Raw genomic sequence first — 26,745 nt, 5'->3', positions numbered from 1 at the left:
GAATAGCTACTATTAGTATTCAATTTCCCACCCGTCATTTTATAAGAATGTGCTTTCAAATTATCATTTGTTCCAAATGCAAATAGTTGCAAGTAACAAATTGTTCCATAAAATTTAGGATCAGTTTGTGAACCACTTGAGAACAAAGAGGATTAAAGAAGCCTATATACATATACAAGCTGTTCCAGCATGTCTCTTTAATGCTTTGCCAAACACACAAATAAGCCAATCTTCTAGAATAATTTGTGGTTCTTTATATCATAGAATCATAGAGTTGGAAGGGACCCTGAGGATCATCTAGTCCAAAGCCCTGCAATGCAGGAGTATGCGATTGTCCCATACAGGGCTCGAACCTGCAACCTTGACAGTATCAGCATCACACTCTAACTAACTGAGCTATCTAGGTAGAGGTTCTGTTGCACCTTTCTTTTCACCCAAGGCACTAACATTCTTTTGAACTTTAGTACAGTGGTACCTCGGGTTAAGAACTTAATTCGTTCCGGAGGTCCATTCTTAACCTGAAACAGTTCTTAACCTGAAGCACCACTTTAGCTAATGGGGCCTCCCGCTGCTGCACGATTTCTGTTCTCATCCTGAAGCAAAGTTCTTAACCCGAGGTACTATTTCTGGGTTAGCGGAGTCTGTAACCTGAAGCGCATGTAACCTGAAGCGTATGTAACCCGAGGTACCACTGTATTTATCTTTCCCTTATAAACTTTTTTGTGTCTTTCAAAACCTTTTCTCTAAACATCAAGCTATTATTTTTGACAGTTCATGACCAGTCTAATTTCTGTCCTTTTCATCTCTTCCTGGTGTGCACTGGAATGCAGGTTTTTGCAAACAATTGTGCAATACCGAGACACAGCATATAGATTTTGTGTACTTTGCCTATCATGATTTCAAGAGCAGGGTTGCTTTTTGTTGATACCCATTAGGAGTCAATGGAAAATAAACATCACCCCCCCCCCCAAAAAAATGAAGTATTCTTCAACATGATCTTCTATCACTTTCCCCCACCCGGCTTTGCAAAACTACCTTCTGGTTTCAGCATCTTGTGGAAGAGGAATGACTCTCAAAGCAGTGTCTGGTTGATCACCATAGAATAGAAAGGAAGATATTTTGCAGTGATCAAGCACTAGGAAGAAATGGCGCAGAGTTTATGTCCCACTGATTTAAGTATAAAACAGACACCGAAGGTTCCAGCAACAGTTTAGGGCCAGATGTGGAGGGCTGGTAGGCTAAAAGCTAGCTCTGCAATCATAGACTCTTGCCAAGGCCATTGGTGGAGGAAGCATATGACACAGCTATTAAGAGGATCAGGCTGTCTGCGCCTTTCTTCTCTCAAGAGGCACTTGTAATGGATGCTATTTTCTCCCCTCATTAATCATGTGGTAGTGATTGTTCAAAGAGGAGCTGTTATCCAATCCCAATAGTGAAAATTTAGTGCAAATATGGTAACATGTGGAGCGTTTGTTCTACGATGGGCCTGCTTTAGCATTGCCAAAAGGAGAAATAAGTTTGATTAAGCGCTTAAAGAGCTCATCGTAATTTCCAAACGGTCCATACTGCAATATGATATACTCTGACTGGAAGGGACTCTTAACTCTAATGAGTTTGCTAGTTGAAGAATGCCAAGCTTCATCCAAATGAGCAACTCACAAATCCTTTTTTTTTTTTTTTTTTGTGAGCGATAAGTTATTCAAGCCTTGAGGAAGAAAAATCTGCACATCCAAAAGCCCAGATGGGAAGATACAAGGGTGCTTGAGTTTGAAAACATCTGTTGGGTGTATCACACACCCAGATATAAAGCAGCCTGGAAATGACACAGCACGCAATAGAGAGCTGACAAGGAATTCAATGTAGACAAGAACAAGAAATGCCTCTTCTGATTATGTTTCTGCTTGTAAGTGCAGCATGTCAGCCACACACCACCTATTTAACCTGCAGGAAAATAAATCTATAGCAACCCGTTGTGCTAACGGTGCAGCCATTTTGAAGTTAACAAAGCCTCTCCTCCTTCCGGAGGGGAGGGGTTGTGAGCGGGACCAGATCCTCGCGTCATGCAAGGGGCGTTCTGCCCCCTGCCCTGCCATCATCGCTGGCGCGCCACACCTCCCAGCTGGGCACATAATCGGGAGACACTGCGGGGGCATGGTTTAGCCGCTCAAATGCGGCCGCGGCGGTTAGGCATTGGAATGTGTTGTTGGTGTATGGAAGGGCAAGGTGTGGCCATCGCCTACCCCTTCACTTATGGGTATTCCGTTAAAGGAATCCGGCGGTCGTGGATCCTGTCCGATGCCCTGTGTGGCGGGGGGCCATGACACGACCCCCGGTGGCATCAGGGGAGAGCTTATAGTTGTATTGGCATCAACAGGCTCCCCCTACTGGTGGTTAACCCCTCGTCAGACTCACCCCTCTCCGAGTGGGTGGAGTCAAATTTGCTCTTGTCCAATGCCTAAGCCAATACCTTCTCACATGCTGTAATCAATAAAGTTGTGGCCTTTTCTAGCCCATTAACCTAATATACTGTGTCCACGTGTCTTTATTAACCCAAAGCGGGGGACGGGTACTCGAATCGCAACTGGACCTTCCATCTCCCTGTTTTACGAGTGAACCAGGCAGACACATGAGCCACAAACATGGCTGCTATTGTCGCATCCAGCTGGACTGCACGTCAGATGCATTGCCCTTCACCAGTTCTTGCTTTTAATAGCATTGATGTCAACATATTGGAAATCTGCAAATCAAACTGAAAGTGCTTAAAATTGATATTTTGAATCAACATTGTTTTTAGAGTGAGGCATTAGACTGGCACATTTGCAGTCAAGCCGCTTCCTGTCTTCCCATTACTGTTGTATTTACTTTCAGATAAAACGTAGACATCAACTTTATTATCTTGTCAGCAGTTTGGAAGGCATTTTGCCAGTTGTCAAAAGTTTCAGCAGTAAACCGTAAGATAGGATGAGATACTAGCTTTTTAATTGGTGTGGAACTGTTATTACATGATGTTAATAGATACAGCAGGTGTAAGAAACACTTGAGCTCTTATTCAAAATGTCTTCCTAAATAAAGAAAGAAACACCTGGGAAACTGAATTTGTTTTTTCCCTTCAGCAGGGTCACTTCCTGTGGTTAAACTGTGCCATTCATAATGTATTTTGGGTTGTCTTAACTTAATTTCCGCACACTTGATATGAAGGTGAGAGCTTTCGTTCTTGGTTTTCCAAGATTCACAGGATGGGGATTTCAAGTTACCCTACCACTTTGAAAAGTGATTAATTATATAGAAGGGGTATTGCCCATGGTGCAATCTAAAATTCCATTCCATCTGTGATGCCTTTGTCCACAGATGCAACTGAATAGGTGGCCCAGCAATGACAGCAAATAGGTCGTAAGACATAAGAAACATTCTCCAAGAATTAAAATTACTTTAAAGATAATCACATACAGATTCCATATGTACATTATCAAATCCATCTAGCCCAGTGTTTTCCAACCTTTCTTACCCATTGCCCCATTTTAGCTAACATAAAAATCCCATGCCTCCCCGGCTCTCCTAATTATGTTATTTGAATTTTCAAATGGATTGAAATTTTTATGACTTAATTTTATACTTATTTTGTACTTTTTCTTTTCTTTTTTTACACTCATCCCCCTCCCTCCAGATCTCCCCAGCTTTGGAAACACTACTCTAGCCCATTATTTTCTGCTGCGACAGGCATAAGCTTTTCAAAGCCTAGGGCAAGATGAATCTTCCGCAACTTTGCTATCTGAGATCCTTCTTTAAAAAAACAAAACCTGGAGTAGCCAGGGTTTTGAACTTGGACCTGTATGCAAAGCATTTGCATATTTTGTGATTTTCCCTGACTTTACTCAGATTGCTAGATCTTCTTTTACAACCTTGGTTGGAAGGCGAAGAGTTTTAGAAGGCCGCATTCATCGTGAAAATTTGTCACTGTTCGTTACATGAATTGTGCACATCAAAGCACATTGCACTGTTTCCTACTTTTCCTCATTTGCACAAAGCTCAGTTTGTGAGAGGCCTCACTCATTCCTGGCACTCTTGAAAATGGTTATGAGGTAGAACTTAGGACTGATCGTGGAATTTACAGTGGTACCTCGGGTTATAGACGCTTCAGGTCACAGACTCCGCTAACCCAGAAATAGTACCTCGGGTTAAGAACTTTGCTTCAGGATGAGAACAGATATTGTGCGGTGGCAGCGGGAGGCCCCATTAGCTAAAGTGGTGTTTCAGGTTAAGAACGGACCTCCAGAACGAATTAAGTTCTTAACCAGAGGTACCACTGTATAGTCCTGAATGTGCACATCACCTTTTATTTTTCACAGATCCTGATGTCTCTCTACAGTGTGTTTTGCATGGTTCCTTTCACCTTTGTTTAAGGTTGCAAATTTTACCCTCAGTAAAATTAAATCATTGTGGCCCAATCCAGATTCCTGTGGGTCCTCTCTATGAATTCCAGTGAGGAGCTCCCGATGTGGATGCAAAACACCTACAGTGGTACCTTGGTTCTCAAACTTATTCCGTTCCAGAAGTCCATTCCAAAACCAAAGCGTTCCAAAACCAAGGCACACTTTCCCATAGAAAGTAATGCAAAATGGTTTAATCCATTCCAGACTTTTAAAAATAACCCCTAAAACAGCAATTTAACGTGAATTTTACTATCTAACGAGACCATTGATCCATAAAATGGAAGGAATAAACAACGTACTGCAGTCACACAATCAGTCAATCAGCAGCTGAACTGGGTTTCACAAAAACAAAACAAAAAAGAGTTACAAAAAGGCAAAATAGGTAGCAAAAACAGACAGACCTCAGTGTAACATTCAAAATGGAAGTGTGGCACTCAAATCAGAAGTGTGGCATTCAAATCGGAAGCGTAACACTCAAAACAGAGCACGTTCGGCTTCTGAAAAACGTTTGCAAACCGGAGCACTTACTTCCAGGATTGCAGTGTTTGGGTTCCAAGTTGTTTGAGTACCAAGGCGTTTGAGAACCAAGGTTCCACTGTATTTTAAAATAAACAGGGACCGGGGAAACACTTATCAGGTGAAAAGTTATGATTGAAGGCCTTTTGCCCCAAAGCCTGCAATTCCATCATAAGAATGAGGAACTGGAATATTAGTGCTTAATCCATATAAGGTTCTTTCTAGGCAAGTTTTTTGAAGTCCCGTTCATCTCAATACAATTCCTGATGTTCCATTCACTTTATTCATAGTATTCCTAATTTGTTGCTTTCAGCAGGGTTTTGATTAGAGTTCAGGAAACCTCCCAAATTAAAAATCAGACTAAAAATAATTCATATTGATAATGGATTGTTCCACAATCCTCATTTCTCCTCCCTCTGTTTATAAAACCTCACCACTTTCTAATATAGCTGAAATTCTAGAGACTCCTGTAGGTCTTGGACAAAGTTGCCAAATGGTTCAAGCACAAGAGTGAGTCGGGTAATTCCGTGGCGAGGTTTGTAAACTTCTTTAAATAATATTTTATGTTTTAACTAATATTACTTAACTGCAATTAACATTAAATTATTCATTTCTTAACTGCCTTAATCTTCCCTACAAAAATAATCAAGAAGTGTGCCACAGGTAGTTTAAATGCTTTCTGTCTTTTTTAAAAAAAAGTGACTGATGTAACAGCTTTGCAACCTAAATAATTTATATGTAGTTTGGATAAATGTTTTCTCTAAAATTATGAATCAATTTTGCCCCCCGTCCATGGCAGCATATATATATATATTTCAATTTTTTTAATTAATTTTCCAAAAATTTAAAACAAACACACATACATCCTATTTATAATTAAACCAATCTTGGTAACATTATTAAGTGACTTCCTCAAATCCCCTTGGTTGAATTTCATCATATATCATTTTAACAGTTTTCCAAAATCAATTTTCTCAAAAAATTAACTTGATCACTTAACATCTTCCATTCTTTCTAAATTAGCTTTAAACATCTTGAATCCTATCCTTACATATTTAAATCCTAAGCCTATCTACTATTTGCAAGCTTTTCCAATTAAGTTATCTTAACATATTTAGCTAAATAGTCTTTAAATTTCATCCATTCTTCCTGGTACTCCTCCTCCTTCTGGTCGCGGACTCTTCCAGTCAGGTCGGCCAGCTCCAAAAAATCCATCATCTGCCAATCTTCCACTGTTGGTACTTCTTGTGTTTTCCAATTCTTCGCTAACAAAAAGCTTGCTGCAGTTGTGGCATACAAAAATAATTTAACATCTTTCTTGGGCACATGGCAGCATACATATAGAGCTTACGTTTCATGGGCAAGTACAGTGGTACCTCTGGTACCGTTCCAGAGGCCCGTTCACAACATGAAAAGCCCGCAACCTGAAGCGCCGTATCTGCGCAGCTGTGTGCATGATTTGGCGCTTGTGCGCATGCGCGAGCAGCGAAACCCAGAAGTAACTATTTCCGGTACTTCCGGGTTGCCACGGGACACAACCTGAAAAAAGGTAACATGAAGCAAACGTTAACATGAGGGATGACTGTATCAAACTTAGGGGAATATTTATTGGAAACCGTGGAAAGAAAACCTCCGGCAAACAACTTGTGATCAGTGTAACATGTGAAAATTCATTTATTGACATCCAGAAATGAATGCCTCCAAAGCAAAGACCTTGTGCATGTTACACTGTACTTCACAAGATGCAGGTCAGCACCAAGTCTGTGTAAGAGGTTGTAATGCACATGGGAATTCACACTATGGCAATACCCTCATGATTTGTTTCCTTTCAGCCCAACATTTATCACTTGCAAATGTCACAGAAGTCTCTCTCCATTTAAAAAAAAAAAAAGGATTTCATATGAATGGATTTCATATTGCATCACCTGGCTAACAAATTTTCGTTTCGATTTCCCAAACTGAACAATAACAAAGTCTCAAATTCAGTGATAACAAAGTTGCTAGCTAACACCAGTACTTGTTTCTGCTTCTGCATCTTATTTTGACATTTCCCATAGGGACATTCTTCCCTGTGTTTGTGTTGTTTATGTGAGAATGCTGAAACAGTTATACAGTACTCAAATTACGGTGGAGGTAAAGGTAAAGGGACCCCTGACCATTAGCTCCAGTCATGGCCAACTCTGGGGTTGTGGCACCCATCTCGCTTTACTGGCCAAGGGAGCCAGCGTACAGCTTCCAGGTCATGTGGCCAGCATGACTAAGCCACTTCTGGCGAACCAGAGCAGTGCACGGAAACGCCGTTTACCTTCCCTCCGGAGCGGTACCTATTTATCTACTTGCACTGGTGTGCTTTTGAACTGCTAGGTTGGCAGGAGCAGGGACCGAGCAACGGGAGCTCACCCTGTCACAGGGATTCAAACCGCCAAACTTCTAATCAGCAAGTCCTAGGCTCTGTGGTTTAACCCACAGCGCCACCCACATCCCACAGTGGAGGTAGGAGGGCCCTTTAGGAAATTCACAAGCCCTGCCCCCTTGACTCTCCCCAGTTTAGCCAGACCATGCCTTCGCTGTCTTCTTCTCCTACTGCAAAACTATACGTTGGCTCACTGAGCTTTGGGTTCTGCTATGCACATGGGGACACATGGGAGCCGCACATAGTACAACGCCTATTTACAGTTCCTCTTTCAGCTAGCATTATGCACACAGAGCTCTGCTGGACTAGGTGATAATTTTTGTTCTAAATTTATTCTGCTGCTGTTAAACTGATGTACAGAACTTCTGTGCAGTTGTAAAAAGACATGGCATTTAGGAGATTGCATACCCCTGCATTGAATTGAGTTATGAAACCATCCAGCGGAGATATTTATATCAGTGCTGTGAAGACCTTGATTTAAAAACAGCAATTTGATAATGTTAAACTGAAATAATTGTAATTTAATTGTAATATAAAATATAAGATTAATATCCTGCAATAGAAGCCCCATTTGATTTCTGTTTGTTTGGTTGCAGTATGGAGGGAATTGCTATGTTTTATTTGCATATCTTACGTTTTCTGCTAATGACTTTTAGATTTTTCTTTCATTGTATCATATTGCTTAGGTGTAAGTGGCACTGTGGGTTAAACCACAGAGCCTAGGGCTTGCCGATCAGAAGGTTGGCGGTTCGAATCCCTGCGACAGGGTGAGCTCCCGTTGCTCGGTCCCTGCTCCTGCCAACCTAGCAGTTCGAAAGCACGTCAAAGTGCAAGTAGATAAATAGGTACCACTCCGGCGGGAAGGTAAACGGCGTTTCCGTGCGCTGCTCTGGTTCGCCAGAAGCGGCTTAGTCATGCTCGCCACATGACCCGGAAGCTGTACGCTGGCTCCCTTGGCCAATAAAGCGAGATGAGCGCCGCAACCCCAGAGTCGGTCACGACTGGACCTAATGGTCACGGGTCCCTTTACCTTTACCTTAAGTTTATTTTACTAGAAATGTTGGAGGAAGTGTCTTTTTTCTGGAACCACTGTCAGTCCAGAGAGCAAGCATTATCTCTGGATCATGCATGTGTAATGAGAACAGGCAATAAATTCAAATGTTCTTTTTCTTTCAAGCTTTTCCCCACTTGTGAGTTGTTCAAAAGCCCTTTATCATTGTTGCATTCCTTTGAATGTGTTGGTATCCTTTTTAAAATATTGTGTTCAAAACTAGATATGACGCACACGGTTTCCTCTCCTTCTGAGGCCTAACCTCCCACATCCTACATACAATACTTTGGAAAGCAAACTAAAACAGGCTTTATTTCCTTTCCCCGTGTCCCATTGCTGATTCATGTGTTCAATGTTCCATGCTAACTCTTCTTATATCAGAACTTCACCTTGCGGCCCAATGTAGAACCAGATGGCAGATTATAATCAAAATGTAAATGTTAAAAATAGCCCTCCTTTCTAAAAGCGCAAAAATGGTGTGCGTTTTTTACATTTGACTGTATTGAGTGCTGTTTCTACAAGATAGTGTCCCACTTTGTTTCAGGGTTGTTTTAAACTGTATTCATCTCCTCTCCATTGATTGCTATTCTTTCTAAGATTGTAGCATCTGTATTTTTCATGAGCATTTCAGTCACTTCATCACTAACATCAGCAGACCCCACTGGAGTAACACCTTCTCTCTGCTTTGGGTGCAGCTTTCCAACCAGTTCAGTAACCACCTGGCTTAGGCCCAACTCGCACCAAATGCTCCTTGCATTAAATATTTGCTGTTTAAATTGAGATCCTGCCTATTTAGTGACACACAGAATCTGTGCCACCAAGACCACCAGCCAGCAACATTGCGTTCAGCTTCTAACAAAGAGCAATATGGTTTAATTCCCCAAAACAAATCTTGTACATTATACTCTCCGCCTCTCCTAGATATATTGCATTTTCTGTGAACCCAGGCTCTTGTAGAGATGGAAAGCGCAGGCAAAACTAGGTGTCTGTGTGCATGTTGTACCAGGTATTCATGCAGAACCATTTTGTATTTGCAAGTTATTTGGCAAGTTTGCAAGTTATTTGGCAAGAGTTGGAGCCAGTGTGGGGTAGTGGTTAAGAGCGGTGGACTCGTAATCTGGAGAACCGGGTTCGCGTCTCCGCTCCTCCACATTCAGCTGCTGGGTGACCTTGGGCTAGTCACACTTCTCTGAAGTCTCAGCCTCACTTACCTGACAGAGTGTTTGTTGTGGGGGAGGAAGGGTAAGGAGAATGTTAGCCGCTTTGAGACTTCTTCGGGTAGTGATAAAGCAGGATATCAAATCCAAACTCCTCTTCTTCTTCTTCTTCTTCTTCTTCTTCTTCTTCTTCTTCTTCTTCATCTAATGCTGCAGACACTGGATGTTCTGCTCAAAAAGCAGTTGTGGGACCTAAACCAAATCATTAAACCCAGCATTGTCTTCTCTAACTGGCATCAAGGAGACCAGGGTTCTTTTCTGACATCTGCTGTCAGAGATATTTTTAAGTGAAACTGTCATGGGCCCTTGGGCCTACAAAGCAGACACTCTACTTCAGTCAGCCAGCTTCCGAAGTCCAGTAATTTTGATATCATGTACAGATTCTTTTAGTTTCCCATGGAACAGCATTGTGGTGGTGTTTAGGATAACCTTTCTCTCTTTTTTCCAATTTTTTTATTAGTTTTCCAAATTTATAACAAATATAACACACACAAAATAACAAAACATATTGAAAAGAAGAACAAACAAACATTTTAAAAAATCTTACTATTAAAAATTTGATTTCCATTGTTAAGTGACTTCCTCGAATCCTCCCTAACTGAGTTTCATTAAATCACATTGTAGCAATTTTCCAATATCCACTTTCTAATAAAATTAACTTATTCAAATTACTATCTTCCTTCCTTTTCATAATATTCTCAATCCATAGTATTATACAATTCAACATACTTTAATCCTAGGCCAATTTGGTACTTGCAAGTATTTCCACTTAGGTTATATTATAATATTTAGCTAAATATTCCTTAAATTGCTTCCAATCTTCTTGATGTTCCTCCTCTTTCTGATCGTGGATTCTTCCAGTAAGGTCAGCCATCTCCAAAAAGTCCAACATCTTCATCTGCCAATCTTCCACTGTTGGTATTTCATGTGATTTCCAATTTTTGGCTAGTAAAATTCTCGCTACAGTTGTGGCATACAGAAACAATCTAACGTCTTTTTTGGGCAATTCCATTCCTATTATTTCAAGTAGAAAGGCTTCTGGTTTCTTAATAAATGTATATTTCAACATTTTTTTCAGTTCATTATATATCTCTTCCCAGAAGTCTTTCACCTTAGGACACGTCCACCACATGTGGTAAAAGGTACCTTCTTTTTCTTAGGACAGCCTTTCTCAACCTTGACTCCTCAGATGTTGTTGGACTACAACTCCCATCATCCCTGACCACTGGCCATGCTAATTAGGGATGATGGGAGTTGTAGTCCAACCCAAAGCTGAGAAAGGCCTAGTTTAGGAGGACGTGTGCGTGAATAGATAGATTGGATTTCTGGCCCATTTTGAATCATCTTTTTAACCCATATGCCTGAGTAATAGTCATCCATGCGTGCTGACAACAATGAAAAGAGGCCTAGGTTGTACTCCCCATTATACTACTAGTGATGAAGCTTTGACAATGTCCTTGTTCTGAGTAATTTGCAGGGCCTGGATAATCTCTTTCATTTAGTGAAACAAGTTGTTTGACTTTTTCTTGGGCAGTTATTACAATCTGGCTTGCAGTGTATGTCAGGTCTCGGGGGACTCACCTCACTGCTACTCGTTGGTTTTGAAAAAATAATCGAAGGATTTTCCTTGTATTTGATGCTGGGATGAGGATTTTTTAGTTATTTTGTTACAGCAGCGGACTACTTTTTTCTCACCAAATTTTACAAATGTAGAACTCTAAAACTACTTGGGCACTACCTGATGTTTGTGTTCGGGACGCAATAAACTATGAAATGTCTTGTTTACTTTGGTTTTTTCGCTATCTATAAAGCTCACGATAGTGTGTCCCAAAACAAAAATTGTTCATTCTCAGAAGAGGCCAGGAAGCTCTCTGCAACATCTCAATTATCTGAAGGCCAGCATAAATTCCTTCCATCTCACTACAGAAATCTGCTTTTGGAAATACGGCTCTGTGGCTTTGCATCCTCCATAATGGCACGCTTGAATTTCATTAATATCCTGTATTTTCATGGGAAATGTCCCCCATGAAATTCTTCCCTTCTGTTCTTCTTCCCTTCCATTCTGTCACTATGTAAATTTCTCTTTGTGTTCCTTCTCCTTTATAATATCCATTGTTATATTTCATTCCTTACCTTACTGGTGGAATTGAAATTTTAAATAAATAAGTAAGACTCTCTGCTGCCCAAGAGGGCAGAACTAGATCTAATTATCTTTAATTACAGCAGGATAGGTTTCAGTCGAACATCAGGAGACATTTCTTGATAAGAAGATCAGTTTGACAGTGAAACCAATTACCTAGAGGTTTTTGGACTACAATTCCCATCATCCCTGAGCACTGGTCCTGCTAGCTAGGGATGATAGGAGTTGTAGTCCCAAAACAACTGGAGATCCAAGTTTGGGAAACTCTAACCTAAAGGGGTGATGCTCTCTCCCTCATTGGAGGTCTTCAATCAGTAGCTGTCCAGAGGCTCTAGATTATCTCCATCAAGCGAGGGGTTTGACAAGTTTGCATTAAGGTCTGCATTCAAAACAGGTGGACACAAGTCTACCCTTAATTTTTTTTTTCCTGTTTTCTCTCCTCTTCCCCCTTCTGCTGTTTTTATAATAAGCTACGGATAAAGTTGCTATTTGGGAATCAAAGGAAATAACTAGTATATTGCATAGGTTAATTTGTATTTTAAAAAATAGCTTGTCTGGTTAAAATACCCATGCCATGTCAAAAGTAACTTCTGCAATACTTGAAATTCTATTTATTCTAGTTACTACTGGAAGGAAAATTTTTTTTTTTGTTTTGTTCTATTTATTCTGTTCATTTATTTCGGAGCTGGGATTAGTCATGCACGTTGGTATATTCACCAATTACACTTTTGGTCATTTTCTTTTCAGATGATGTCAATTCTCATGAATACCATAATTTTTGAAGACTGCAGAAACCAATGGTCAGTCTCGAGGCCCCTCTTGGGCCTTATACTTCTCAATGAGAAAGTAAGTATTCCAGAACTAGGACATTCATTTAGATTAAAAATGAGACAGGTCAGTGTTAGTATTGACAGGCTGCTTTTCACAGTCCATCGCTGAGTGTAATAGAATGAGAGGGAAGAAATAAGTCTCTTGGATCAGGCAGAGGTGTTTGGAGACACTTCATATTGCAAAAAGAAACCCTATATTCTTTGCATAACAAAAATGAATCTCTTCTACATTCCCAAACCATTATGTAACTCATGTCTCTAGCCCTGGTCAACCTCAGCAGCCTAATTTAGGACATTCTCTCTTAAATGCATGGTGGCATACAGGAGTATGGGGGGTTGAGACTAGATAATGATGCCCCACAACCCCCTCTGCAGATTCTTACAGTGTGTGAGGTAAAGGTAAAGGACCCCTGGATGGTTAAGTCCAGTCAAAGGTGACTATGGGGTTGTGGTGCTCATTTCACTTTCAGGCTAAGGGAGCCGGCGTTTGTCCACAGACAGCTTTCTGGGTCATGTAGCCAGCATGACTAAACTGCTTCTGGCGCAGTGGGACACCATGACGGAAGCCAGAGCGCACGGAAACGCTGTTTACCTTCCCACCACAGCGGTACCTATTTATCTACTTGCACTGGTGTGCTTTTGAACTGCTAGGTTGGCAGGAGCTGGGACAGAGCAGCAGGAGCTCACCCCGTCGCCAGAATTCAAACCTTTAGCTCACAACCAATTGACTTGTGTTTCTAGACCAGTGGGAAGGAGGGAACTCGCATCATCCCTGACCATTGACCATACTGGCTGGGGCTATGGGAGCTGGAGTTGGAGTCCAACAATGGAGAGCCCCAGGTTCCCCATCCCTGCACTCTGCCCTCCTTCTATCACTGTTGAAGAAGAGGGTTCTCCTGATACCACATGCAGTGTCTGCTCCTCCACTGATGCGTCTGTTGAAGCAGCAGAGGAGAATTTGGGGGCGAGGGGAGCCCTCATCCTTCCCAAAAGTTTCCAAGAGTATTTCATGATGTTGGTGTGCAAGCACAGCCCAAAATGTGTGATTGCACCCAGTGCCTCTCAAAGAACTGTCTAGTTGTCAGTAAACAACTAGAATCCTGGGGTTTCCCATCATTGATATTCACCGCCAGGCTTTGTGGTGGACAGAGGAGTCATTTTTCAGACAAGTCACCCCCTGTAGGGTTTTTGCATGCAAATTTGGGTCTGTGGACTTGAGGCTAAGGTCAGGTACCCAGCTGAAAAGGAAACCATTTCTGTATAGCCATGCAAACCCGTCTGAACATATACAGGCTTGCTGCAGATACTGAGGGATTGTTCCTGGAGATATTGACCTGTAACGTTCTCCATACTTCTGTGCGCGTTCTGACTTTATTCCAAATTCATTTATCTCCTGGGCAGTCACAAGTGGCAGTGCATTACTGCTTTGGAGAATGAATTGTCTATACAATAAGATGGTGCTGGGAAAAAATAAGACACTAAGATTAGCAGCAGCCGCATACATTAAAATTCAAACCGAAATCCCAGCCCTGGTAGGAAACTAATAGAAGAAGAAAATATATCAAGTATAGAAGCGCCGTCTCATCATTCACCTGTGCTGAAGGATCCAATTTTAACCATATCCAATAGCACTGTCATTCATCTTCTTGGTGTATTATTGTGATTTAAATCCAACCTCCATACGAGGAGCAGTTCTTTTAAAATGATTGAGAGGGAATAAGGGCAAATTCAGTGTTTAGAAAAAGTTTATGACATCACAATATTATCCTTTACAGATGGAAGCAATATTTCCTACTTTGGGAGGAAAACTAATCATTTTCTATCTGCCCTGAGTCAGTGCATCATTATAAAAGGCGGAAATAAGTAGTCTTATGCATTCCCAATCTTGTTCTTGGCAACATTTTTGTTTAGCCAATGCCTCTGATTTATAGTATTAAATATTAGCCTGACTCTATATTAATTATGTGGTTTTGATTTTAGCAGCTTTAGTGTAAGAAGGAATTAAATATTTCACAAGGAGATATAGCCATGCAATCATGAATAGTAAGAAATATGGGGCTAGCACAATTTTCTTTCTTCTGGAACAATATTGCATTCTAATGATCATGGAGCTTGGTTAGCCGTGGAATGTATATATGCGTGTCATTATTTATCAGTAGGTCTTCTGCATTAAGGACTCGTCTGCATTAAGGAGGCAGGTACTGGGGTGGGTGGGTTTTTTTAATAGGTTTATTGGGAAATATTTTGATATAAAGGATACAAAACAGCAAATATTCTGTGCGCTTTGAGTATCCGTAACATTTGAGAAGCCAGCAATATAGCAATGAGCGGTAGTTTGTTTCAGTTCGCGGTTCCAACACCAATTTGGATGCAATCTGGCAATTCTGTCTTGAGAGTAGGCCCCATTGAACACATCTGAGTAAACATGCGCAGGCTGGTGCTATCAGTGTTTCCAAGCCCGCCATTGCAGGATGCTTATCATCAGTGTAATTTATTTTTACCTCTCTTTCTCCAAGGTGTTGAGTGCAGTGTGCATGGTCCAATCCTTCACTTTATCATCACAACAACCCTGTGAGGTTGGTTAGCTAAAAGGGAATGATGGGTCAGCCAGTGAGCTGCTCTAAGTTCAACTTCCCAGACCTAGTCCTAGTCCAGTACAACCCATTACAACGAGGTTTAACACCTCAGGATTCATTGATGAAGAGTTTCATTGGGTTTTTTAGTGCATCAGCAGGGAGCACCCAGTACTGCGCAGTGGGTGGGTGTGGTGTTTGCTACACTTAGTGAAATTGATCTGGTTTGTACTTTGGGCCACAAGATTGCACTGTGGCACATTACACAATCCTTTAAAGCAGATAAGAGAGGGGGTATTTGTGGCAGGATAACGTCTCCGTTGCCTCCCTTGAAAAGTGCGAATAGCAGAGGATTATTATGACGCCAACAAAAACCATTAGGAAGGTTGGCCTTTTGGGTTACGTCAGCAATCGTCCCTCTTTCAAAAGATCTACTGGTTTTTGAAAGGGCCCAACTGAACTTAAAATTCAGAGTGAGGACCAAGCAGTTGTAAGAAAAGGAGCCCTTGTGGGAAATTTTTTAACTAATCTCAGCGCTTAAAATGTTAGCAAAGATAAGAAAAATAAGTTTTTCCTTCACCAACAATGGGCTGCCTTGATTCCTTATAGGAAGACCAAATTACATTGCTTAGTCCTGGCCTTTGTTCCCATATCTATAACAGCAAACATTCACAGTCCCGGTATAATTAGTCATGCTGAACTTATCCCAGCCATGTTTAACATGTCCTATTGCTTTCAATTGGATGTAAACGCAACTAGCTTCTTCTGGTCAATGGCCTCTGTGTTACAATAATCTTGTTCCTTCTTGCCTTCACTTGGCACTGGGGTACAGTGGACCCACGTGGGTTTTGCTTGTGTCTTGCTCTTGTCTTGATGTAGAGTGTGTGAGAAGTATTTAAGGATGCCTCAGCTTATTAGGCTGGGCTAAATTAGAGCCCTGAAACACCTTCCAATGATCAAGTGCCTCATTCCAAACTGTAGCTGGAACTAGATATTCATATCCCCAAGATGGAGCCCACTTGTTATTGGAGTTTGAAAATTCAATCCTCTATACACCAGGAACTTTGTAGCCTTTTTGTTGGCTGCTTCAAGGATGGAAATTGCTGCTAAATGGAAAGCTGGATCTGGTCTTTCCCCTACAAAGTTGTTGGCTTGTTAGGATTTGGGAGATAGCATTAACAGAATGATTAATGCGGCACAGCAGGGTGGTAAGAGGTGATTTTTTAAAAAAGAAGTTGAATGCAACCTGGTTCCTGTTCATTTCGAATGTTAATAAATCTTCCTCACTATATGGAGAGGTTTGGTATCTTACTATGCTTTGGCATCGTATGCTGTCAGTTTTACATTACATAACGGAAAAAACTGTACTCCACAGTACATTATTGCATATATATATATATATATAGCTAATATATTTTATTGAAATACACACACACACACACACACAGAGAGAGAGAGAGAGAGAGAGAGAGAGAGAGATAGTAGCACTAAATAAATAAATAGAAAGTTTGATCCTGTAAACTCGGCCGTATGCTACATTCCATCATTTTAATAACTATTTCTTCTTTGTTTTTTCCAGTACTTCAGTGAATTAAGAGCCAGCTTGATAAACAGTCAGCCTGCCAACAAACAAGAAGTCCTTCATCAGTGCTTTAGCAGCCTAATGGAAGGAGTGGAACAAAGCCTTCTAGTAAAGAACAGAGACAGGTAAGCTTCACTATATCCTGAGATGGAGAAAAAAATCTGTGACTGATAAAATAACCTTAAAATAGGGGATTTTCCAGATAAGTATGTTACACACCATAAATGCACAGTTGCTCAGACAGCAGTGTGTGCATGTATATGTATGAAAATGTCATCTTGTGCCAATAGCGAACAAGTAGCCGAGCCATTATACAGGAACAAGATTTATTGTTAGTGTTGGTGGGTTCAGAAAGCCATGAACATAGAACGAAGGATAAAATCCATGATGTTGCCACAGAAGTGGCATGATCTATGGCTTTTGTGTGTGTGCTTCTCACCACGGTGTTGTTGTTGTTGTTTAGTCGTTTAGTCGTGTCCGACTCTTCGTGACCCCCTGGACCAGAGCATGCCAGGCACTCCTGTCTTCCACTGCCTCCCGCAGTTTGGTCAAACTCATGCTGGTAGCTTCGAGAACACTGTCCAGCCATCTCGTCCTCTGCCGTCCCCTTCTCCTTGCGCCGTCCATCTTTCCCAACATCAGGGTCTTTTCCAGGGAGTCTTCTCTTCTCATGAGGTGGCCAAAGTATTGGAGTCTCAGCTTCACGATCTGTCCTTCCAGTGAGCACTCAGGGCTGATTTCCTTAAGAATGGATAGGTTTGATCTTCCTGCAGTCCATGGGACTCTCAAGAGTCTCCTCCAGCACCATAATTCAAAAGCATCAATTCTTCGGCGATCAGCCTTCTTTATGGTCCAGCTCTCACTTCCGTAATCCCAGCAAGGACACGGGATTGGGTCCAGTGGTCCTGGTCCTTTGTCTCCTCACCTCCCACATGCCGCTTTGACAGTTCGATGGGGGCTTCCCATCTGTCAATCACGGGATGTTAGCATGACCTCAGGTGAGCTATTTTGCAGGCACTGGCAGGACCTGCAAGGAATTCAACAGATTGGTGACAACTTTCAGCAGTGAGAAATCACCCTCCATACAGCAGCTAATCCCAGTGGGGTTTGCATTTGGGGGCAAATTTAAAAGTCACTGAATGCAATGTGCCCCCCACCCCAATGCCAAGGTACAATTACAGCTCCCAGCAATGCTTCAGGTACAAAGATTTGGTTATTCTCAACACAAGTACTATACCCAAAGGTATAAAGCTCAGTATCTGCAGACCAAATGTCCAAATATTTATTTAGAAGCTCTGGTCTGTGATAGGCTGCACAGTCTAATACGGAAAGCCCTTTGTGCAACGGCTGGTGGAAAACTTTCCTTCCAGTGTTGGAGAATCTTTCTTTCGTGTCATAAAGGCTTGTAGGAACCATTTGAATTCCCCATTTGTTAGCTTGAGGCTTGAATTAGTGTAAAGAAATCTGCCCCAAATATGTGCTGATCTGCTCCACTGTGCTGCATTATAACTGCTACCTTGTGGGCAGTTTAATAGCATCTAATAATTATATTTTAGATGTACATGATCTTTATTATTCTTTTTATCCATTTTTATTACTTTCCCCCGTTTTACCGTCACAGGATTCTTATGGGGTAGACTAAACAGACAGTGACTGCGTCTTCACCCTAAATATTTGGGCTTGTCGCAATTCCAAACCAGTCTGGAGCCATTTGTAAGGCAGGGATCTGTAAGGCTCAAATAACAGGCCTTCAACTAATACACCAAAATCACTAACCACACAGAAAAGGTTCTCACCCTTGGGCAAATCAGAGGGATGGATTTAAAAGTTTGCTTCTCATTTTCAAAACAACGTTGGTGGAAATGTAAACCCAAGGTATAATCATGGCTACTTATAGACTTTTCAGAGAATTGATAATGGTTTGAAATAGGCTTCACTGTTCATATGCATAAATTGTTCCACTTTCACCGCTAAATAGAGAAGGAAAGTTCTTCTGCATTGATTAACCAGTCTTTTTCAGGTTTTAGCTATGCCTTAATTTTGACCTTCACATGCTTTGGGGGCTTTCCTTTCCAGCTCAAATAAGGACTAAAATAATCCAAATATAATCATCATCTGTTAAAATTTTTTAAAGGTGTTTATTTTACTTGTAGGAGTTCTTGCAGCTGTGGGAGTTAACTTCTGACAATAGCAATTCAATTCTAACAAAGGACTGGTTTTGTTTTCAGAATTCTTAGCAGCTTTCTCTAAATGCTTCGCCCGAAAGGACATTTGACATGTTTGGTGTCTTCTTGGTTCCAGATTCACACAGAATATGTCGGTCTTCCGCAGAGACATGGCTGAAACCCTGCGCTGCGAGGGGGCATCAGAATCAAGCAGTTCAGAAATGATGAGTTGATGCTGAACTTGGAAGATGTTTGATAAATGAACAGACTTTGAAGGTTGGGGAACCACAATATTGTTAGATAGGGTTTGACTGTAATAGAAAATATTTTTTTAAATAACTTCTGCCTTTTTATATCTCTGGCATAAATGTAAGGATTTGTAACACTGGAAACAATATAAAATCACACTTGGCATTAAGAACCATTTTGAACTTCCGTATCCAAACTTCTTATCCCCTTTCACAATTAAATGGTGCAGAAACAATATCTAACCAAAGAACAAAATAAAATATGTATTTTCTTTCTGAAATTGCATTGCTGGGAAATTTCAGTTCCGCGATTAGACCAATATCAGAGAGTTTAAAAAAACAGCGATGTCATATCTATTTCTCTCATGGCTTCATCTAAACAGTAACAGAAAGCATAATTTGTAAACAATATGGCTATATGTAGATATGTAGATTTTTTAAAAGCTTTATGTCTTAAGTGCACTGTTGACAAGCAGAAAATTGGCAGAATGCAAATTAACAATTCTGGATTAAAGTAAGAAAGTCGTACTTTTTGAAGCTTACAGGTGATGATCCATTCTTTAATTGAGAAGGAATAAATGTTCGTTTCACACTCACGTATTTTGAATGTTTCATTCTAGGACAAAATACAGAGCTTTAGTTTGTGTTTTGACTGCTAAAGTATTCCTTGCGCAAGAATTACCAGTATAATCCTACACAGGTCTACACAGAAGAAAGTCCTGTTGTTTTCATTTGGGCTTACTTTCAGGTAATTGTGTATAGGATTGCCTGTAACTGTGCGTAGGATTAAAATGAATTTTAATATTTTTAAAGAAACAGACTGCTCCTGTCACAGCACCTAAAGGGCATATTCATCTTAAATGGCCCTACATAGATCAAGTAGGAGAACCCTGGAAGTTAGCCCTGCTCACCAAGGGTCCATGGGGCACAGGGAATCCACTTTTATTGGGATTAGGGTTCTGTGCTGCAAGGAACTGTTGCCAGACATTTGTCATCTCCACAGCTGCACAGTACTCAGTATCAGCAATGTGGCGAAATGAGTATGCTTGGTGCTGGAATGGTTTTTGGGCTGGTCCTCTGACTCCTTATTCAGGCAGCATCCCACATAGGATATGGGCGACGGTGCACCTTTCAAAATCTTGAACCTGCAATCATTTAGGCTCAAACTCTCTTAGCAAGGCTGGGGAAAAGCCCTTCCAGAGATGAACCTGTGGTTTGCCTCGGTATGTTTCATGTGGGTGCCCAGATTACATTTTGTTTAAAGTTGGCATTTTGTTCCTGCTGTTGATACAGGAGCAGAGACTTGTCGCTCGTAACTCACTTCAGCCCTCGAAAAAAGCAAGGAACTGTCATTCTGTCAAATTATTTGTTTCAAGAGGCGAGGAGCTCCAGTCCAAGGTGCTTTTTTCTTTCTCCATCCCTATAAACAACACCTGACCTCCACGCAAAGCCAAATTCATTAGCTTGAAAACCTGTACCTCCACATTGAAAGGCTGTACCTCCACATTGAAACCTGTACCTCCACATTGAAAGGAAACTAATGTTTCCTTAACTGTGGCTTCCTTTGTCATGCCGTGGGAGGAAATGCTGTTTGGGTGCAATCTGTCTCTGTCCACAGATCAGTCGTGGTTTTTTTTGGTTGGGTCTGAACCATCTTCTCTCTTGAAAGCTGGACTTGAGAAGCCTTGTAACTGAGCACTCTGGATTTAGTGCTGCTTCCTTGTATATGGCTTCAGGCTCCCTGGTGCATATAAATGCAGTGCTGGATTCACGTTTAATACAAAACTTCCAGATAAATAAGATCACTCCTGAAACTTGATACACATATTTTGAACAGCTTCTCAACCACCGTTAAGAGCTGAAAAACTTATTGGAGTACATGGACATATGAACCAGTCCGCTTTTAGATGTGGAAATGGGTGCCATAGCACTTGGCCTTGGGTTTTTACGGTTCCAGCTGCTGTTGTTAAATCTATCCGTTGTTCCAGGGAACCCTGCCAAAATTAGTTAAGTCCAGAATTTAATCCTTTAAATGGGTTTTTTATCTGTGCAATAACAACCCTCCCTCAAGTGTTCTTAATTGCCCTACTTTACGTAGTTCTCTTTCCTGTGCCCTATTTTCTCCATAGCTATGGGCCAGGCATGAACATAATAGAGGGGAAATAATTGGGATGGGGAATATTCTAAAAGCATCCGAGAAGTAGGCAATAGTAGTTTCCTCTGAATTGAGTACGTGGGAGTTTAAATTGCAGCGATAAATTTAACAAATTAGGATTTTCAGTTTGATTCGTCCCACTAAAGCATTGTATAGCCACAAGATGAAACCAAGCATCTACCAGGCTTTTACACAGAGAAGTAAACAAGTGTGTGTTGCTTTGTAGCCCAGTGAAGGCTGTGTTGCTTGACTTTAAAAAAAAAAATGAGAGGTGTGGGGAGAGAAGGAGAGAGGCAGATCTAGCTCTCTTAGAAAAATATTCTGTTTCCTCTTACATAAGAATGCTTTGGAGGAAGAATGCTTTGGTGCCTATGCACTTCATAAAATAATTCCTCCGACTTTTTAATGTTTTATTGTGGTGTGTGTTTATGGTGACAGCAAACCTTTCAAACTATCGAGAAATATCATGGCTTCCTTGCCGTATTAAAAAATAATGGTGGTGCAGATTTTATGTACCTTAGTTTAAGAGTGCTGCTTTGACAACATTCTTTTTGAGGTTTACAGAAAAGCGTAATAAAATATGTAAGTTACATTTCTACAAACAAAAGCCCCATAACATAAGTTATTTATAAGCGTGAGATCTAAACTGTATCACGATAAATAAACTCTAATGGATACCTGCGCCATCCACCCTAATGTAATTTGCCCAACAAAAGTGTTTGAAACAAAGTTATATTTAGTAGAGGGGGGGGGAATCTGGGAAGGACTTGAGTATTGTTGGATAAAATACAAAGAATAAAATGGAACAGAGTAGTATGCTGCCTTCGTGGGCTAACTGGTCTGTGTCTGGTCTGCACACTGACATCGACCTGTAATGTGCTATTCCTCTTAAAGTAGATTTCAGTTGGATGCAAATAATTATGAAGGGCAGAAGGACATCCTTGCTTGGTACAAGTGAACCAAGGTTAATTTTAGAGATGGCAAAAGCTGGCCGATGTACTTTGGCACGCTTCTCCCTTCAAATCACTCCATCTGCATTTCATGCAATGCTGCCGTACAACAGTCTTGTCAGACAGAGCTTGCCATGCCTAGCAGAGAGGATACTGTCCACTGTTGTCCATAGTTTTGAATTAAAATGGTTGCGGTTATGATTGGCAGTGCAAGAAATGCAACGCTTTCCCCAGGCAGATGCAGAAGTGGAATTTTGCCTCTTTATCCATACCTGAGAGCAGAGCTTCTCAAACTGCGGTTCGTGGACAACCTGTGGCCTATAGGCTTCATTTAGGTGGTCCGTGCTGTGCCCATGTAAAATAGGCACGGGGTCAGCAAACTTTTTCAGCAGGGGGCCGGTCCACTGTCCTTCAGACCTTGTGGGGGGCTGAACTATATTTTTTGTGGCGGGGAATGAACGAATTCCTATGCCCCACAAATAACCCAGAGATGCATTTTAAATAAAATACACATTCCTTTTCATGTAAAACATGTAAAAACATGCTTATTCCCAGACCTTCCACGGACCAGATTTAGAAGGTGATTGGGCCGGATCCAGCCCCCGGGGCTTAGTTTGCTTACCCATGGTGTTAAAGTTTGAATTGTATGGAATGCAGATTGTAATACAATAAAATACAATATTAAGAAATAAAAGAAGCAATTAATAAGCATGCAACTTCTAGCACAGGAAAAGGTAAAGAAAAAAGGTAAAGGACCCCTGGACAGTTAAGTCCAGTCAAAGGCGTATATGGGGTTGTGGCGCTCATCTCGCTTTCAGGCCGAGGGAGCTGGCATTTGTCAGCAGACAGCTTTCCGGGTCAAGTGGCCAGCATGACTAAACCACTTCTGGCACAATGGAACACCGTGACGGAAGCCAGAGCACACAGAAACGCCGTTTACCTTCCTGCCGCAGCGGTACCTATTTATCTACTTGCACTGGTGTGCTCTGGTGTGCTAGACTGGCAGAAACTGGAACAAACCAATGGGAGCTCACCCCGTCGCGTAGATTTGAACCGCCGGCCTTCCAGTCAGCAAGCCCAAGAGGCTCACTGGTTCAGACCACAGAGCCACCCAAGTCCCTGGCACAGAACAGTTGCTACAACAGGCCAAAAAAAAAAAGTAAAATCATTTAAGCAATTTTCAAGCAGGCCTTGAAGTTGGCCATCAGCAGTTAGCAACTGGACATCAAGACATGAGTAGACACATGTCACCACTTTCCCCACTTTGGGGAGGTGCATATCAGTGGCATGTGGTCAGTGTAGGGAGGCTAGGATAGTCCCCTAAATGTTCCAGATAAATTAGAATATTAAAGTCTTATGCCTCCTTCCCAAAGCCCAGGAAGCTTCTGCCCGGCCTAGGAAGGTAGGTGTGAGGCTCTGACATGGTCCAAGAGCCCTCCCACCACCTTCCCAAAGCCCACCGAGAGAAGAAGAAGAAGAGGAGGAGGAGGAGGAGGAGGAGTTTGGATTTGATATCCCGCCTTTCACTCCCTTTAAGGAGTCTCAAAGCGGCTAACAATCTCCTTTCCCTTCCTCCCCCACAACAAACACTCTGTGAGGTGAGTGGGGCTGAGAGACTTCAAAGAAGTGTGACTAGCCCAAGGTCACCCAGCAGCTGCATGTGGAGGAGTGGAGACACGAACCCAGTTCACCAGATTACGAGACTACCGCTCTTAACCACTGCACCACACTGGCTCTCACCCAGCTTTGGGAAGGAGGCAGCAGGCCTCCAGCATCCTGTCAGGGGCCTGGCACCTCCTTTCTAAAGCCCAGGAAGCTTCTGCCCAGCTTAGGGAGGGAGCCACACGATGCTCACACGCGTGACATCCGGGGGGGAGCTCCCAGTTGCCCTTGCAAGTTGGTCCTCTTGTCCTAACTGTCCCCCTAAAAAAAAAAATCACCCTACACCATTGGTGAAAGCAGAGACATCACCTTACCAACGAAGGTCCGTATAGTTTAAGCTATGGTTTTCCAGTAGTGATGTATGGAAGTGAGAGCTGGACCATAAAGAAGGCTGATCGCTGAAGAATTGATGCTTTTGAATTATGGTGCTGGAGGAGACTCTTGATTGTCCCATGGACTGCAAGAAGATCAAACCTCTCCATTCTGAAGGAAATCAGCCCTGAGTGCTCACTGGAAGGACAGATCGTGAAGCTGAGGCTCCAATACTTTGGCCACCTCATGAGAAGAGAAGACTCCCTGGAAAAGACCCTGATGTTGGGAAAGATGGAGGGCACAAGGAGAAGGGGACGACAGAGGACGAGATGGTTGGACAGTGTTCTCAAAGCTACCAGCATGAGTTTGACCAAGCTGCGGGAAGCAATGGAAGATGGAAGTGCCTGGCGTGCTCTGGTCCATGGGGTCACGAAGAGTCAGACATGACTAAACAACTAAACAACAACAATTTCAATTAGCAGTTAAATTTTAATGCAAATGTGCACCCTCTCTTTTGGCAATGCAGAAGTGGTCACCTTACTTCTCAGGCTGATGCATGTACCGTTAGGGGGCAACAAAGACTGGCATCAGGGGGTTGGCACTGTTGGAGACTTGCCAGGGTCCATGTCTAAACTGGGGCCTGTTGCCAGTCCCTAGAGTCCCCTGGCCCTGCTCCCCCTCCTTCTTGTTGCTGTCTTCTCTGCCTGCTCTTTCCATGCAAGTAAACAGTGAGCAAAGGGCGAAAGGAGGAACAGTAACTGTAGCTTACTTTATTCTCTCCCTTGGGGATATACCGTATTTTTTGCTCCATAAGACGCAGCCGACCATAAGACGCACCTAGTTTTTAGAGGAGGAAAACAAGAAAGCAACGCAAAGCCTCTTGAGTGAAGAGGCAGGAGTGCTCTGGCTGCGCTCAAGAGGCTTTGTGTGGCTATCCCTGAAGCCAGGAGAGCAAGAGGGATCACTGCGCACCGATCCCTCTTGCTCTCCTGACTTCAGCAATAGCTGCGCAGCCTGCATTCGCTCCGTAAGACGCACACACATTTCCCCTTACTTTTTAGGAGGCGAAAAGGGCGTCTTATAGAGCGAAAAATACAGTAGTGTAGATTCGGGACTAGAGGGAGGGCAAGCAAATGGGTATTGGCAATAGGAGGAGGAGGAGGAAGCACTTGGGGAAAGGGGGAGAATCTGTTGCAAGCATCTCATCCACAAGCTCCTCAAAATCTGGTACATGGAACAAGCCTTTGAAATCTGGTACGTGGAGCAAGGCTTCATTACAAGCAGAAGGCAATATAAGATTATTCTAGCCAACAGGGTGAACATGACAAACTGGTTAGCCAGAGTCAGTTGCAATGTCACAAACTCCTACAAGATCCCCACCTGCAGCTGATAGCTTACAATCAATATAACGTGCAGGAAAGAGGTTTTGTTTAGCATTTTGCCGCACATTAAGCCCATATTTAATACACCGCCATGCATGACACTTTGTTTTTAAAGATTGGGTAAGTCGTGTCAGCAAAACCATAGCAAGACAACAGAGCAAAGCTAATCTGCCTCTTGGTACCTGCTTCGTTTCTCCAGAAAGGAATATCTGGCAGTACTTGTAATACGATGACGTGGAAATCCATTCTTCCTTCATTGTGCAATGCTATCCATCTTGCTGTCCTCCTTGTATTATTGTGGAGGCAATATATGCAACTCCATAGGAATTTCCGAGTAATGTAATATCAATTAATGTTCCATTATTATAAAATGCTACCTGTCTTTTTAAAAGGTTCTCATCGCATCGCTTTCTCTTGATCTCCTTCCAGAAGCCTGTCCACCTTGCCTCACCTCTTCATTTAAAAAGTAATAATAATGGAGTATAAACATGACAAGCAAAGCAGATAATAATGGGTTATATGGCTTCAACTGGAGCTCTATCAAACGTTGAAAAGGATCTGCTTTACGGACAGCCAAAGACTTCATTAAAGCTCTAGATGTAGCCCACTTGCACTGGGGCCAAAGACGGTAGTGAGCATCACCATGCTCCAGATCGAAAACTAGCTTTCACAGAAACATGGCCCAGTTCAGAGATCCGTAAATCCATTTTTAAACTTGCACAGCTTTAAAAAATATGAAAGACTATACAACTCTAGGAAAGGGATGGTTCAGCTGACACCCCAGCAGTGTAGGAAACCACTTCCCTGTTGATTTCATAGGTCCTGAATGGGGCAACTGTGCCCCTGAAGGAGCAGGTGCACAGCCTGGGCGTCATTTTGGACTCGCAGCTGTCCATGGAGGCGCAGGTTAATTCTGTGTCCAGGGCAGCTGTCTACCAGCTCCATCTGGTACGCAGGCTGAGACCCTACCTAGCCGCGGACTGTCTCACCAGAGTGGTGCATGCTCTAGTCATCTCCCGCTTGGACTACTGCAATGCACTCTACGTGGGGCTACCTTTGAAGGTGACCCGGAAACTACAACTAATCCAGAATGTGGCAGCTAGACTGGTGAATGGGAGC

At 42.2% G+C, this 26,745-nt stretch overlaps 1 protein-coding gene across 7 annotated transcripts in view; it reads left to right on the top strand.

Annotated features, from left to right (window-relative positions):
* RANBP17 (RAN binding protein 17) overlaps positions 1-19,761 on the top strand; it is a 177,966-nt gene extending 158,205 nt beyond the window's left edge. For all 7 annotated transcript variants that reach the window (XM_053380685.1, XM_053380684.1, XM_053380686.1 and 4 more), the window contains 3 exons: positions 12,515-12,613; positions 16,750-16,877; positions 19,054-19,761. In XM_053380685.1, the coding sequence (XP_053236660.1) occupies positions 12,515-12,613; positions 16,750-16,877; positions 19,054-19,150 (324 nt within the window). In that variant the 3' untranslated portion in view covers positions 19,151-19,761. The remainder of the gene's footprint in view (positions 1-12,514; positions 12,614-16,749; positions 16,878-19,053) is intronic.
* The last annotated feature ends 6,984 nt before the right edge of the window (positions 19,762-26,745 follow it).

Source organism: Podarcis raffonei, chromosome 3 (assembly GCF_027172205.1).
Source record: "Podarcis raffonei isolate rPodRaf1 chromosome 3, rPodRaf1.pri, whole genome shotgun sequence".
Taxonomy (NCBI): Eukaryota; Metazoa; Chordata; class Lepidosauria; order Squamata; family Lacertidae; genus Podarcis; species Podarcis raffonei.
Note: the sequence above shows the minus strand (reverse complement) of the source record. Positions and strands in the feature narration are given on the sequence as shown.